The following is a 14,688-nucleotide window of genomic DNA, read 5'->3' on the forward strand; positions in this document are numbered from 1 at the left end:
TGCCTTTTTTTCCATTCCCTGAAAAATTAGTTCTTTTGAAATAAATGCTTCATGGACATGGTGTTATAAGGTGTTATAGCTATTTTTGCGTTTTACCACTGACCTACAGAGCATGATGTATCTTGAGAATACAGTGTTTGTAGGTTACATATTTGTGTATATGTTAAACTAACTGTGAATGAGGCTAAGATAATGTTGAATGTTAAAATGTTGTCTAGGCAGTGATAAGTAACCATGACACCCACAGTGACAGTTCTAATCAGACTTACTGTAATGGTTCAAAATTACTGTCACTAAGATATTGATTTTTTTATATATTAAAAGGCTGGTGATGATGTTCTTGATATATAAGGGATCTTGATTGTCTTCTGTGTTCAGGTCAGTTGGTCAGAATGGGTCAGAGAGACTGAGAGAGTCGAGCTCATCTCCTGGCCTTAAAGCAAGACAGGGCAATGGCAAAGGCCTGCAGTGCAGAACCATGTCTGCTGTGGAGACACAAGAAGAGAGCCCAGAGAGCAAGAGCATAAGTAAGAGAAAGAGAGTACAGAGCTATGACAGAGTCAGAGAAAGACAGATGGACAGGAAAGAGAGGTAAACATCAATACAAAGACTTGCTAAAATCTGCAATTCAGAAAAAGCTGTCAAACTCACAATATTTGGGATATTGGACATTCTTAAATTACCCTTTGTTGAAGTTCAGCACATATGCCCCATTCTCCGCGACCCACTGGGGTAGTTTGAGCTCCAGTCTCTTCAGGCCACTGCACACCTGACACTAATTCAATTAAATTCTATTTCTAAAAAAAGGTTGTCACAAACCAGCTTTACAGAGAAAATATTAACAAACCTCATTTTATAACACAATTCCTTCACACTGATCAACCCAATAAAGTAGCAGTAATACAGCAGCAAAGTCTACAGGAAGGACCACAGATGTCTCTTTGTCCTACCACAACCCAAATGTGGTGCTCACCTACACAATAAAACACATAGAGCATGAGTACAGCCATCTGTGGCCTTGGGCACAACCTTAAAACAATGTGTGTGTATAGTATATATGTGTTTGATTGTTTGGATGTAATACATATTGGATGGATAAAAGTGATGGCTCCTTTATTCGTGTTCTACAAACTTTAGAACCTACTAAAAGAGGGAAACAGGACACTGTTTTTTTGCACTGAAAAGACAAAGTACTCCAAAACATAAATACAGTAATATAATCATATAGTAGTACACTGAAAAAAAAAACAAGATTTTTGCTTGATTTTATTGATATCATTTTGAGACTTTTAGGAAATCGTACTAAGAGCAATTTGCTTTCCCCATTGGCAGACTTAATTTACATATATACATATATTTTGTGTAATTTTTGCAAATGGTAGTGTAAACTATATATCCAGTAGTAATGGCTCTATTGTCCCCTCTAAAATCAACAATGAAATGAATTATATTTATTTTATTTTTTGCTAATTAATTTAAGTTCAATTGATGTATATTTAGTGTTGATACTGGGGAAAAAATCTAACCAACCATCGTACTCCTATTGATTAATTTAGTCCCAGCCCTTCTACCACTTATATTAAGATTGTCCTGAATATTGTATTATAAATAAATAAAATATTGAATATTGTCTTATAAATAAAGTCAAGGCAGTGTTAGAATATAATCCTTTCTACACTGCAAAATATCCATTGGCAAAAACTAGAGTAAGACAAAATGTATTGCCTTAGATAATTTCACTTGCTAAGATTAGTTTTATTTTTTTGCAGTGTAAAGCACATCTACAGGAGTATAATGGTTTGTTAGTCTTTTCCACAGTATCAACACTGAGTACTGTGCCCACCGTTGACTTAATATTTGTATTTCTTCTCACTGTTTATGAGCCAAAATATATATGAAAAAAGAACAGAAATAAATTAGCAAACGATATAAGTGAAATAGTTTAAGTATTAATTTTAAAGGGGACAATAGAGCCATTACTGCTGACTAGCTAGATTACGCTGCAAAGTCAATTGGTAAAATCTAGACAAAATATATGTAAAATGAGACGAATGTGCTTATGTTAAGCAAAATAAATCTTCCAATGGGGTAAGCTATAAATAAAATATGCAATAGCAAGGTCTCAAAATAAGTGAAATTAGACCTAAATTAAGCAAAAACACTGTTTTTTGGTTGTTTAAATTTTGAGACATTAATTAGAATGTGCTTATTTTGAGTCCAAATTTGTGAAATAAGGTAAAAAAAAAGTGAATGATCATTATTCCCAAATTAAGCAAAATAATCGTACACATACACAATGCTTAGTAAATCAAAATAAATCTTATCAGAGAAATTAGAATGTATTGCCCTGAAATTAGATAATTTCACTAAGATTCTGCTAAGATTTTTAAGTTTTTTTTTTTTTTGCAGTGTAAAGCACATCTAAAGGAGTATCATGTTTTTTTCTCTATTTATGAGCCAAAATAAACATAAAAGATATAAGTGAAATAGTTTAAGTAAAAAAATAAAGCCGATACTGCTGACAATCTATTTTTTATTTTTTTGCAGTGCAAAGCACATCTAAAGGAGTATCACGGTTTGTTAGGCTTTTCCCTACAGTATCAACACTGAATACTGTGACAACCGTTGACTTAAGATTTCTATATATATTTTTTTCTATTTATGAGCCAAAACAAACATAAAAGATATAAGTGAAATAGTTTAAGTAAAAAAATAAAGCCGTACCTGCTGACTATCTATTTTACACTGCAAAAAAAAATAATTGACAAAATATAGATGAAACATATGTAAATGGAGGTGAGTATGCTTATATTAACAAAAAAAAAATCTGCCAATGGGGTAAGACAGTTTTTCTTAGGAGAATTCTTTAAAATAAGCACTGGCAAAGTTTTAAAATGAGCAAAAATCTAAGTTTTTTTTTTTATTAGTATTTGGAGAAATTGATCAGAATAGCCTAAATGGTGACTTGAATTGTGCTTATGTACTTATTCTGAGCTCAAATTACTTAAAATAAGATAAAAAATAGGATTGTTTTAGATCATTATTCCTAAAATAATCAAATAATCTTACACATAGACACACACACATACACCATGCTTAGTATAACAAAAACATTATCAGAGAAAATAATAAGGTGTGTTATTTTAAAATGAGATAATTTCACGTGTTGTTTTTCTTGTTTTGTGTTGATTGCAGTGTAAAGACTGCAGGCAGTGCGGTGTGTGCGAACCTTGGGGTTTTTGCTCTTGTTTAGACCACTAGATGTCAACATCGCCACCAGAACAGTGAGGAGAAGGAGGAGGAGGAGGCGGCTGTGAGTGACTGTAATCGTGCGGTGGATATAAACATGAATGGTATCTGGAATGAAGTGGACCAGGCAGTCTGATTTATTCCTCAGTTATGATGAGTGGGGCGTGTTAATGCAGTGCTGAGGGTAAATATGAGCAGTGTAGTTAGCGGTTCAGTCAGCTGTATGTTGTGAGCTGTGCTAGCTGTGCTGTTAGTAGTTAGCCTGTCTGCTAGCGTGCTAGGTTAGCTGGTGTAAGTCCTGTCCTTGACTTGCTCAACATATCCTGAGATACTGAGCAACTGCAGCGACCTTCTGTCAGTCAAATATCCCAGAATAATCATTACCAGCTTTACAGCTGTCTGTCTGTCGTTTAAAAGGTATTACAGCGTATCTGTGGCGTCTGAATAGCTTGCTAACCTAATGTTTACAAGACAGGTATTAGTTAGTAAGTTAGTTAACTAAAGTGCTTTGTTGTATAATGTGGGTTAAATAAGGTTAAGTGTGGGACTGACCAAGTTTAGTGTTAATAAAGCATCAGACATAGTGAGAAAACTTGATTAATGCCATGGTTCTTTACTTTAAATATACATATATGCTTAGTTCTATTAATAATTAACCCTGTTTCTGATTAAAAAATATATGTGTGTCATGTTGGTGTTTGTGTCTCATTATTTTTGTTTCAGGCATGCTTTCAGAACTTCATTTTTCCTGTCTAAGAAGATTTAACATACGGGATGTCAGTGTGCACCTTACTGCGTATGAGGTTAGTTAACCCTTTCAGAACCTGCGTTAATTGCAATTACAATCATGCAGTTTATGTTTTCAAATGTTTTTAATATTTTTTGGCACAGAACACTAACTGAAACCTGTTGCCTATTAGAAAAGCCAGACAAAAAGTAGCTTAGCCTCACCCACTGCACTGGAAAAAAAATCAGCATCTCAGACATTAGGGCATGTCAGCACTATAAAACAAATGAAGCAAAGTAATACAAGCTCATTATTACAAATCTGATAATTGTTTTGTATTTATTAATATCTCAGTTAGGAGTGTGCCATTTCATAACGTATGCAATAACAACATTTAATTTTCATTGAGTTGCAGTAGTGTATTCTTGAAATATTTTTTTTAATTCAATGTTTTGTCACATCACCAAGAGTATAATTATCGCGAAAATACCATGACATATATCGCCCACCCATACTTTTTATTATGTTCAGTAGAGTTAATTGATTTTTTTTTTATATTAGAATAGTAGTGTCTTATTGTGTGTGCATTACAAACAGAAAACAGAATTCTTATTTTTATAATTTTTCATCTCTGAAACATAATTCAGGTCTGGATGGGTTAAATTATTTACATATAAAATAAAACAACAACAACATTTATTTACAACAACAACAATTTATAATATTCTGTAAATTCAGATACAGTGTAATTCCAGAACACTTATCTTCTTATACCATATTTTGGAGATAGCTAAGATCCCCAGACAGGATGCCCATGTGGGACCTGTAGCTATAGGTTTCCCAAATCGGAACTAGAACGTTTTGTCAATTGGTTCCATGTTGGCCCCAGATATGGATACCATTGATGTGACCAGGAGGGGTTAAACATTGGCCCCATCTAGTTTGTACACTGCACATATAACTAGGAGCCTAGATAGAATCTGTTTAAAACAAAGGTGAATGAATTTAATTCACACACTCACACCTTGGATCCACCTAGACCATGTTCCACCCTTGTGAGCCCCATGTAAGCAAGTTGGCTGTTTTGCCTCCTTGCTGAAAAGCTGGGTTGGCCAGCTGGTTGGACCAGTATTAGGTAACAAAAGGTTTTAGTTAAATTTGATGCTTTCGCTCTTTGACCAGCATGACCAACCTGACAACATTAGTCTTAATCAAACAAGTCAAATGTTGGTCAAGTTGGTCATGCTAATGCATCAACTCATATGAAAACATAATCTATGCTGGTCAAGAGCTAAGCTGTTTAACCAATATAATTAACTATTTTGCCAGTTCAAGGTACGTTTTCACCTGAATAACCAGATTTGTAACCACTTTCACAATTGAAAACATCTCAAGATCAGTTAAAAAGACTCTTTAGAGTAGCTGTACTGTATGTATGATATGATTTAAACTTCCTATACTGTTGAGAATTTAACCATTAAATGACTTCTAATTCATTGTTCTCTTTTTCATACACATTGAAACAGGATTGGTGGAAGATGCTGTGCTGCTAATGTATTTCAAAAAAGAGCTTTGTCGGGGGCAGATGCTGTAAATGCACTCCGACCCTTTTACTTTGCTGTGCATCCTGACTTCTTTGGTCAGCATCCAAAAGAAAGGGTAAAATATTAATGGCTAGTCTAACTTTTCTGTAAATATGTATTCAATTATATTTGCTTTCCTTTTTTCAATCATTTTGTTCTGTTTTGCAGGAAGTGAATGAAAACTCTCTAAAAAGGTTAAATGGCTACTTAGAGAATCTTCAAAAGCCAGGCATGCGGTCACTCAAACCTACAAAGCTCACTTTTTATGTCCGGGACACAAAGGAGAAAACAGACAGCGAGAGTAACCTGCTGCCCTCTGGTAAAGTTTAATGATTTTCTAATCAAAGACCTTTGTCTGGTCAGTACAGACTGCAACTGTACACTTTGCTCTTCCTAGATTACATTTATGCTGTCTACTTCTACATCGTAAAACACTTTGAATTTGACTGTTAGAAAGACTGATTTGCACTGATTGTTTAGTGCTAAACTGTTTGCAAAGCATTCCAGTGTACCCCAGGTTTAAAAATGTTTATACAGACAGAACCGTAATTAGGGTGATACATTTTTGGGCAGATTATTGATGATATAATGCACCTTATAATGTCCATATCCATCTATTTCCCAGGTTTCCGGTCAGTGACTTTCACTTTGCAGTCTAAGGATGTCCTGAGCACAGTGATGGAAGTGTTGAAGTCCTGTAGTTTGTCAGTGGAGCACATGCAAGAACTGCTCAAAGCCAAAGCAGAGAGTCAAAACTCAACACAGCAAGGGGGAATTCCTTTTTATCGGCCCATAAAATGGGACAAGACGTACTACAGCTTCACAGGTTTCAGAGACCCAGAACAAGAGATGGAGCAGGCCAAGAAAATGGAGGCTACTCTCAGGTAATCCAGTCATATCTACCCAGTCAAGCCTAACCTTCTTCATTTTCTTCATTATGAAACCTGATCCTCTTTTTAGTATAAAATCTCAACATGGAATATTATTTTAATAATTACAGTTTGCAATTTTTTTTTACTTTATAAAAAATGTTGGTGTGGTTTGTTTTAACAAGGCTTATGTGCTTATGTTGTCTAACTTAACTTTTATCAGGATGTTAGAAACAAATCAGGTTTACTAGTACTTGCCTGCATCATAAACTTTTAATTGTTTTTAGATAAAGCAGATTCTATTCTTCTATAGAAGTTATGCTTGCTGAGTCTAAACTATAGGACTTATAATAGGTTCAATTCAGAGCATTAATAACCCTAGCCATGGTCAACTGTAATAATAATTACTGTAATAAAAAAAAAAACTAAACAAAGTACTATAGCTACTTCACTGCAATTTCCCTTCATTAGCTATATTGCATTAGCATGAGTGTCACAATGTGTTACACAGTAATTAGAACTAGTTAAAACATAAATTTCTTCTGGTTCTTTTAGGCCATTGTTTCCGAATGATAAAGTTGTTGTTTTCTTTTTGCTATTGAGAGTCAGTTAAAAGTCAGTATCTTTACACCCCTTATGTCAGAAACACCCCCTATGTCAGAAATCACAACTTGTAAAGGTTTTTATAGTACCGGTAGTTTTCTTGTAGCAGTAATATCTTTCCACTCATATTCTATTATGTTTAGGTAAAAAAAACTGTAATGGGCTTTTCAAGAGCTCAACGTTTCTGTCTCTTCATGCAGTTCATGTTGGATTTTAAGATGTTTTGGATTATAATCCTATTGTGGAAACCATTCATCTTCAGCCTTTTTGCTGAAAGTTTAATACTTGCATCCCAGGTTTTCTGATGTTGAGTTGAATTGTTTTTTTTCTTTGTGAAGACATGCAATATTGCCAGTGCATTTGGCAGAAACACAAACCCAAAACATGATTGATCCGCCCCCATATGTGATTTTCATGAAACGCATCAATATATTCCTCTCTATCGATTATTCTCATCTCTATTTTTAGATATATAGATGGTTGTTTGGAAAGTGCATGGTTTTTAGGGTTTGAAGTTTTGAGTGATTGGTTTAACTGTCAGTTCCTAGTACAAAAATAATAATTTACTTAAAGGTGCTCAGACCTATTTATACGAATTTATTGAAAAGACCATAGCATAGTATTTATTGTGATTTTCGTCTTATTGGGTATTCAACTTCTTTTTGTAAGTAATTAAGTGGTCATGAAAAGTCTCAACAAAGTGCTGCTCTGTTTTGTTTGTTCAGTTCGTGGTTGCAGAACAATGAACCAGAGGCCACGAAGAAGCAGAATGCGAGTGTACCCCGGCGGGCAGAGCTGAAAAGACTGAAGAGAGAGCTCATTGAGAAACTGGGCCTTGTTGATATCAGGTCAGCTGGAGAGTCTGTGTGTTCTGATTGAACATTTTAGGCAGTTAATTCAGTAGGATTCACCATGATCACTTATGATTCAGATTAACTTCACACACAATTAAATTAATTTTTTGCTAATGATGTTTGGGGAAAATCCTCAATGTGAAATCTGGATTTGAGTTTTTTTGTACAGCTCTGGTCAAACAGGGGCCTCAGATGGAATCTCATTTGTGTTGAAACTTGTTTTCCTCCAACCTGTAGGTGGCAGCGCAAATGGGGAGTTGCACACAGGTGCTGTCAGCTGCAGAGTCTCAGTCGTCTGGCATTGCAGAGCCCAGAAGCCCTGCTTAATCTGAGAGGTACTGTATCCACAAACCAGACACAGTCATTTAAAATTTTGGATGACTTACACTACTAATTTTTGTAATTCTGTGCATACAGTAATAAACCCAGTAAAGTGTGGGTACAGGTTTTACATTGTATATAGTAAATAAACATTATTATACTCTTTTCTTGCTGTTGATTTTAATTCATTTTAATAATAACTGTTATTTAATCTGTTTTGAAATATGGGGCAAATATTACTATAGCTTTGGTTTTTGGTTATTTTGGTGTCATCTGCAGCTTAAATTATGTGCAAACAAATTGATTTATGTTACTAATAACATTGATGCCATAATGGTTTGAATGGTATTATATAATATCTGTCTCTTTTAACAGTCATATTGATGCGATGGCTCAAATACTTGCATGGTTTATGTTTACCGGACATTTTGACCCACACAGGACACACAGTAATTTTCACTGACCAGTCAGGAATGAATGCCTCAGGCCATGTGATGCTGGGAACAATGGATGTGCATCATCAGTGGACAAAGGTAAGAAATTAATCTCCCAATTCCATTTCACATATATTTATTAATCACCAAGTCATCTTTTGTTAGCTGGGTCTGCTAACTTTCTATGTTTGCAGCTTTTTCAGAGGTTACCTAGTTACTGCAGTCTGTTCCAGCAGACTGTGTTGCTAAAAGAAAGGATCAGTTTCCTGTTAGGGGCAATCCAGGTAATCCATATGGAGCGTGTGGGTCCAGTTCTGCCTCTGGAGGAGCATTATAGAACTCTCAACAACTTCCACAAAAGACTGCTACCCCACCGACTTGCCCTGCACCCCCGCAGCCTACAGGGCCTCACCATGACCCTGGAAAAGTAAGGTCATTTTCTCTTTTCTTACACCACGTATTAGAGGTTACATAAACAAATTAACTAGTTTACTAATTGACCAGGACTACCATTAATCACCACAGTGGGGAGCTGTTGACTTGTCGGAGAAGGATGTGAATAGTAGCAAGAATGCAGGCAGATGGTAAAGATTATTTTATATGCTAATTCAGCATATAATCATGTCGAAAAGCAGCCTCCAGTGCTAACTGCTAACACCAGTGGTAGCAAGATGCTGGAAACAGACAGACTAGCATCCCTAGCAAATGTTTTAAAGCATCTGCTCACAGATGAAAGACGGTGCCAAATCACCAGTTTGCTTCTCAGCATTATTGTGTAGTATATTTAAACACTTTCCTGCTGTTTATGCTGTTTATGCTGTTTTTATGGTCAGAGATATAATAAGTATTATCACAGGAGGAAAGCTTGTAGTGTCTCAATCTTTGCTGATATGTGTACAACCTGCACTATGGATCTTTTGATTATGGTTATTGATTTGATCATGAGTTTGAAGCACCCTAGGAAGATTATTTTTAAAGTTTCTATCACTTGTATTTAATGTTTAATGATACAAGGTGTAAAGTATGGACCTGTACAGCTGAATTACTTTGCAAATTTATTTATTTTCCACTGAAAAGGTGTAGCCTAAAAAACACTAAATGTGAAAGTTTAATTTATATATTGTGTTTAGCTTTTATTTAACATACAATTTGACACATTTCTTGCTCTTGTAAATCACTTAAAACTACATCTAGTTAACAAGTCATTGATTTTAAAAATTATAAGTCATGCAACCACCAATGTGATTTTATGGTGCATATGTATTTATTGTTCTCACAATTTATTGTAGTTCTACAAATTGTTAATGTCATTCAAAAAAATTTAACTTAATTTCTGCAGTTTTTTCATTTATTCATTTTCCAACATTTAAATCTTGCCGTTGTTCTTACCATATTGCGTTCTGTTTGTTGACTTCTTCCGTAAATTTTCCCCTTTGGAGATAACAGGATTTTGGCATGGTTGTACATCTATAACACAGAAACACTGATAACGTTTTTGCATGTTCCTGTATTGTTTTTATGGGACATTTATTAACGCAATCCACAATAGACCAAATAAAACCTGTGCACTGCGCTGTTGTGTCAGTCGCTATACTGTGTTCTTTGCCTGCCATAGTGACAGTTCCACTCCCAGGCTCCATGAGATGGGTCACTTCATCATCCCTACAATGTGTGATCCCGCCCACCTGCAGAACTTCCTGCAGAGCCACGCCCAGGAGGCCCGCAGACGCATCCAGCGCAAGGACCAGTGAGTGCTGCTGTGGCTGCTGGTATTTTTACTGAAGCAAACAAATTGATTTAGTAGTCGTGGCTTTATTGTATGAGTAACAATAATCTGAAATAATCTGGGTCAGACTGTGTCTAAAATGTTTTGATTCATTTTGGACCAGATACTTTATGCTTGGGTAAAGCCTAAAGTGCCTGCCTAAATATAACTCGAAACATAGTTTTCCTAGCTGATAATTCTGAAATTAAGGATATTAAAAGTGTTTATCCTGCTTTTTTGGAGTAACTTTCTCCATTGTCCAGGGAAGGTTTTATACTAGATTTTGGAGCACTGCCTTATCCATAACTCTTCATCTCGCCCCAAAATGATTCTATAAAGCTTAAGAGAACACTCAGTGCTGGGGGTTATATAACTCTTTACTTCTCGCCTAGTATTTATATATACGTTAATATATAATTCACAAACATTTCAACATGTAACAAGTAGGCTTGTCACTATAACTTTAGTTTGAAATTAATTTAGACGATATTCTGTCCCAAAAATAATTGCCATGAACAGTATTATTGTCGTTTTAAAATAATAGCATAGTAATGCAAATGCCAATTTAAAAGAATTAACTGTTAATTATTAAGAAAATAAAAATACTGCTTTTTAACAATAGCCCATTTATGTTAAGGGCTCTTCACGCTAAAAAAATAATATTTGAAAATGTTGAGGTAATCCAGAATATTCTCAGTTTAGCTGATTCTATGTTTACCTGCAGGTTAGAAGCTGAGGAGGAGAACGTGATGTCCAACTGTGTTCAGGACCTGTCCCTGCGCAGCCTGTCCAAAGAGCCCAGTGTGTCCACCAGTCAGATGATCCCCTGTTGCAGACGCCTGATGGAAGAAAGGTCCCCTCATATGCAGGGCCTGCACCTCCGCGTCTCGCACTTCTACTCGGTCATGCAGGACGGAGATCTCTGTATACCCTGGGATTGGAAGGGCTGATGCACACTGCACATTCACATACCTAAAAAAACACTGAAAGTCTTTGGGCAGCAAGACCTTTAACACATGCTGCCATATAGAAGTGCAGGGTTGTAGAGATATGCCAACTGGTTCCTGATGCAAATGGCAGGTGGTTTGTTTTGAAAGCAGTTGAGTGAAGGGTGCTTGTGCTGTAAATCAGTATATTGATTCTGATGAGTTTAATGTGACTTTGAAATGAAGCACTTAGTCTAAGGATTCAGTAAGTTGTGGTTAGCCACATGCTGTTTAGCGTGTTGTTTGTGCAATCACTGCATTTGCAGTCTCACAAGAAAGAGCCTAAAATGGTTATTGGATGTAAAACATCCTTTTATTGTGAATTATCAGATTATTACTTTTCTATGACTCAACATTGTGATCCTCTATTGTACTTCAACTTCCATGTTTTCCTGCCAGATCTCTGAAAGGAGGTAATAGCTTTTCAGTACTCATGTAGTATACTGCCTGAACACATTGAATGCAATGTGTGTAACGCACTTGTTTTCCACTAGATGGAAGTCATCTACAGTCTTCAGGTAACTTGCCTATCAGACAAACAACACTAATTCCATTAAAAGTTCTAAATATTTAACAGTGAATAATGTGTGTGTGTGTGTATATATATATACATTATTATTATTTTGATATATATATATATATATATATATATGATATATATATGATATATATATGATATATATATGATATATATATCATATATATATGATATATATATGATATATATATGATATATATATATATATATATATGATATATATATATATATATATATATATATATTTTTTTTTTTTTTTTAAGGAATAATAAAACATTTTGGTGTACTATACTGTGAAATAAGGCTAATAGAAAGTAAGCAGTATCAGAAAACTGAAATGTTGAGCTGTGTTCAGATCTCTGACATGATTATGAACCTGCTTTTGATTTAAGCTGTATTTTTAAGCTGTCTCACTCATGTAGACAGCTAAACTGTGACCATGGTTGCAGCTTTGCAACTTCACTAGATTCCGTTTATAAACGATATGAATCACAAATCTGTTCCACTTGTGAGCAGAGAGATCTTTTTTCCTTTTAAGCCAGCTGACCTCGGATCAGAAAAACTTGCCTAAAGATTTAAAGAAATGAACAGGGTGTTTGTGTTGAATATGTTTATAAGACCATCAGTGCTGCTCTTAATTTAACTCACTCAGCATACCATGGGAAATGTTGGTCATATGTGTGGAAATGCTGGACTGTCATGTACTAAATGTGTGTAAGATGTATGGTAACATTTCTAAGCTTGTTTGTCCAATGTGGTCACTAGCACAATGTACAGATTATTCACTAGTCAAATTAAGTGTCAAATTAATAAATTGTTTATTGTTTTGACTTTGTTTTCTATAAGAGTTTATGAGACTAATTGGGGTTAATAAAGCTGTATTCTAGTACTGCCTCATTTCCACATTTGTGCTTCTTGACATACAGTACCAATCAAAAGTTTGGACACAATTCATTTTCATTTTCATTTAGTGTTTTTCCAAATTTTTTTCTACTTTGTAAATTACTCCTGAAGTCATTCAAACGGTGAAGGAACACACAAGAAATCATTTAGTAAACTTATTAAATATTGTTAAACAATCTAAAATACATTAAGGTGGTTCTTATCTGGGGAGCTGTTAACTTGCAGTTTCTGAGGCTGGTCGCTCTAATGAACTTATCCTGCGCAACAAAGGTAACTTTAGGTCTTCATTTACTAGGACAGCCTCAGCACTGCTGTTAAATGAAACTCATTCCAGGTGACTACCACATAAAACTGACTGAGAAACTTCAAACTGCTATCTTATCAAAAGGCTGCCTATTTTGAAGAATCTAAAATATAAAACATATTCTTCATAGTTTGGATAAATTTTGTATTAATCTACAATACAGAAAATGTTTAAATAATGAAAAAACACTAAATTTGAAGTTTTTCCAAACTTTTGATAATGTTACTGTACTGTATTGTTTCTGGGGGTGTAAGAATATCTTGTGTATTGTGATATTATCAGTTGCAATACTTTATGACTTCTCAAACCCAGTATAGATTTTTAATTAATAGTTTACAGTTAAAGACAGTCGGATAGTTCTATTGTTTTATGTTAAAATTAGGACAACTAGATATTGCTGTACTTTGGCTTTAGATCAAACTGTTTTGAATAGACAAAAACATCAGATTGTGTGCATATGACTCTGTTTTTATTTAGTTTTCCGGGACAAGGATTAAGCCTAGTCCTGGACTAAATTTTCCTTTTAATGGAAAATATCCAATTAAAATGCTGTGAACTCCAAGACTAGGTTTCCGTTTTGGAAAACTGCCCCATATTATCTTGCTTGAAGCGTCACAATGTAGCATAATGTATTTAATCATGACCTCTGTATCTTGATTCATATCATATTGCTAAGTTCTTGCCAATATACAATCTTTTTTTTAGTTGTACCCCAGTTCATTCTTACCTTAGCACCATTGACGGATTAATTACAAACATTGGTTATGATTATCTACAGTTGTAAAATATGATGGATTATCTATGATTTTAAGTGTTTTATTCTGTTATAATTATGTAGTTTTTTTTTTTAACTAGGGCAGAAAGGCCGTCCCAGTGCTAGCTTTATAGAAATAACTTGAGTTGTTGTGTTTGGTTGCTTTTTATTTACTTACAGTTCCAGTTTAAAAGGCATGGAATAGGTTGTGCAGCATCACTAGCTACTGGCCATAAATGCATAATTATTACTGATTTAAGGCCTGAGTGGCTTTTAAATTGCTTGTAGTGTATACTCAGTTTTTGTAAAGAACATATGAGAATTGTTACTGTTTGCATTTTAATTTACAGATTGTATTTTAACCTCTCTCTACCTATTTTTCCCCTTTTCTAGGAGTGACTGCAGGCAGACTTTCTGTTTAATTTAAAGGTTCTGTGTGTCCTGGTGGTAACGCCTGGTAATGGTTCAGTGTGTTCTGAGTGAGGCAGTGTGTTTCTTTTTAGTGTTAATCTTTCCAGCCTCTTATTCATTTTAAAGTAATAGTAGGTTGTTCAGTTAGTGCGGAACCCCCTCTGAGTTCAAGTGCATGTCTGTAGGCAGTGGCATTAAATCTCGAGCCTCCTTGAACTCTGTGACACGCAATAGTTAGCGTGCATTAGGGTCCTGTCCAAATGACAGAGAAAGGAACACTTATGTTGAATTACCACTGGAGTGAAGTCCATTTCTTCTACTGGCTGAAAAAAAAAGAAATAAATAACATGTAGCATTTTGAACAATCTTTACCGGGCCGCTGCTCTA

General features: G+C 34.9%; 1 protein-coding gene across 3 annotated transcripts; it reads left to right on the forward strand.

Annotated features, from left to right (window-relative positions):
• The first annotated feature begins 3,291 nt into the window (after nucleotides 1-3,291).
• On the forward strand, nucleotides 3,292-11,996 carry tcaim (T cell activation inhibitor, mitochondrial). 3 transcript variants are annotated; one of them, XM_007250422.4, is made up of 11 exons: nucleotides 3,292-3,433; nucleotides 3,973-4,052; nucleotides 5,503-5,635; nucleotides 5,728-5,878; nucleotides 6,185-6,443; nucleotides 7,757-7,879; nucleotides 8,123-8,220; nucleotides 8,648-8,739; nucleotides 8,835-9,067; nucleotides 10,256-10,387; nucleotides 11,130-11,996. In XM_007250422.4, the coding sequence occupies exons 2-11, from the start codon at nucleotides 4,024-4,026 to the stop codon at nucleotides 11,353-11,355; spliced, it is 1,476 nt and encodes a 491-aa protein (XP_007250484.3). In that variant the 5' UTR covers nucleotides 3,292-3,433; nucleotides 3,973-4,023; the 3' UTR covers nucleotides 11,356-11,996. The 3 variants fall into 3 exon arrangements, with proteins under 3 accessions (XP_007250484.3, XP_007250486.3, XP_007250485.3); XM_007250424.4 differs by having other exon boundaries at nucleotides 3,294-3,353; XM_007250423.4 differs by lacking the exon at nucleotides 3,292-3,433 and adding an exon at nucleotides 3,459-3,666.
• Nucleotides 11,997-14,688: the final 2,692 nt, after the last annotated feature.

Source organism: Astyanax mexicanus, chromosome 6, assembly GCF_023375975.1.
Source record: "Astyanax mexicanus isolate ESR-SI-001 chromosome 6, AstMex3_surface, whole genome shotgun sequence".
Taxonomy (NCBI): domain Eukaryota; kingdom Metazoa; phylum Chordata; class Actinopteri; order Characiformes; family Acestrorhamphidae; genus Astyanax; species Astyanax mexicanus.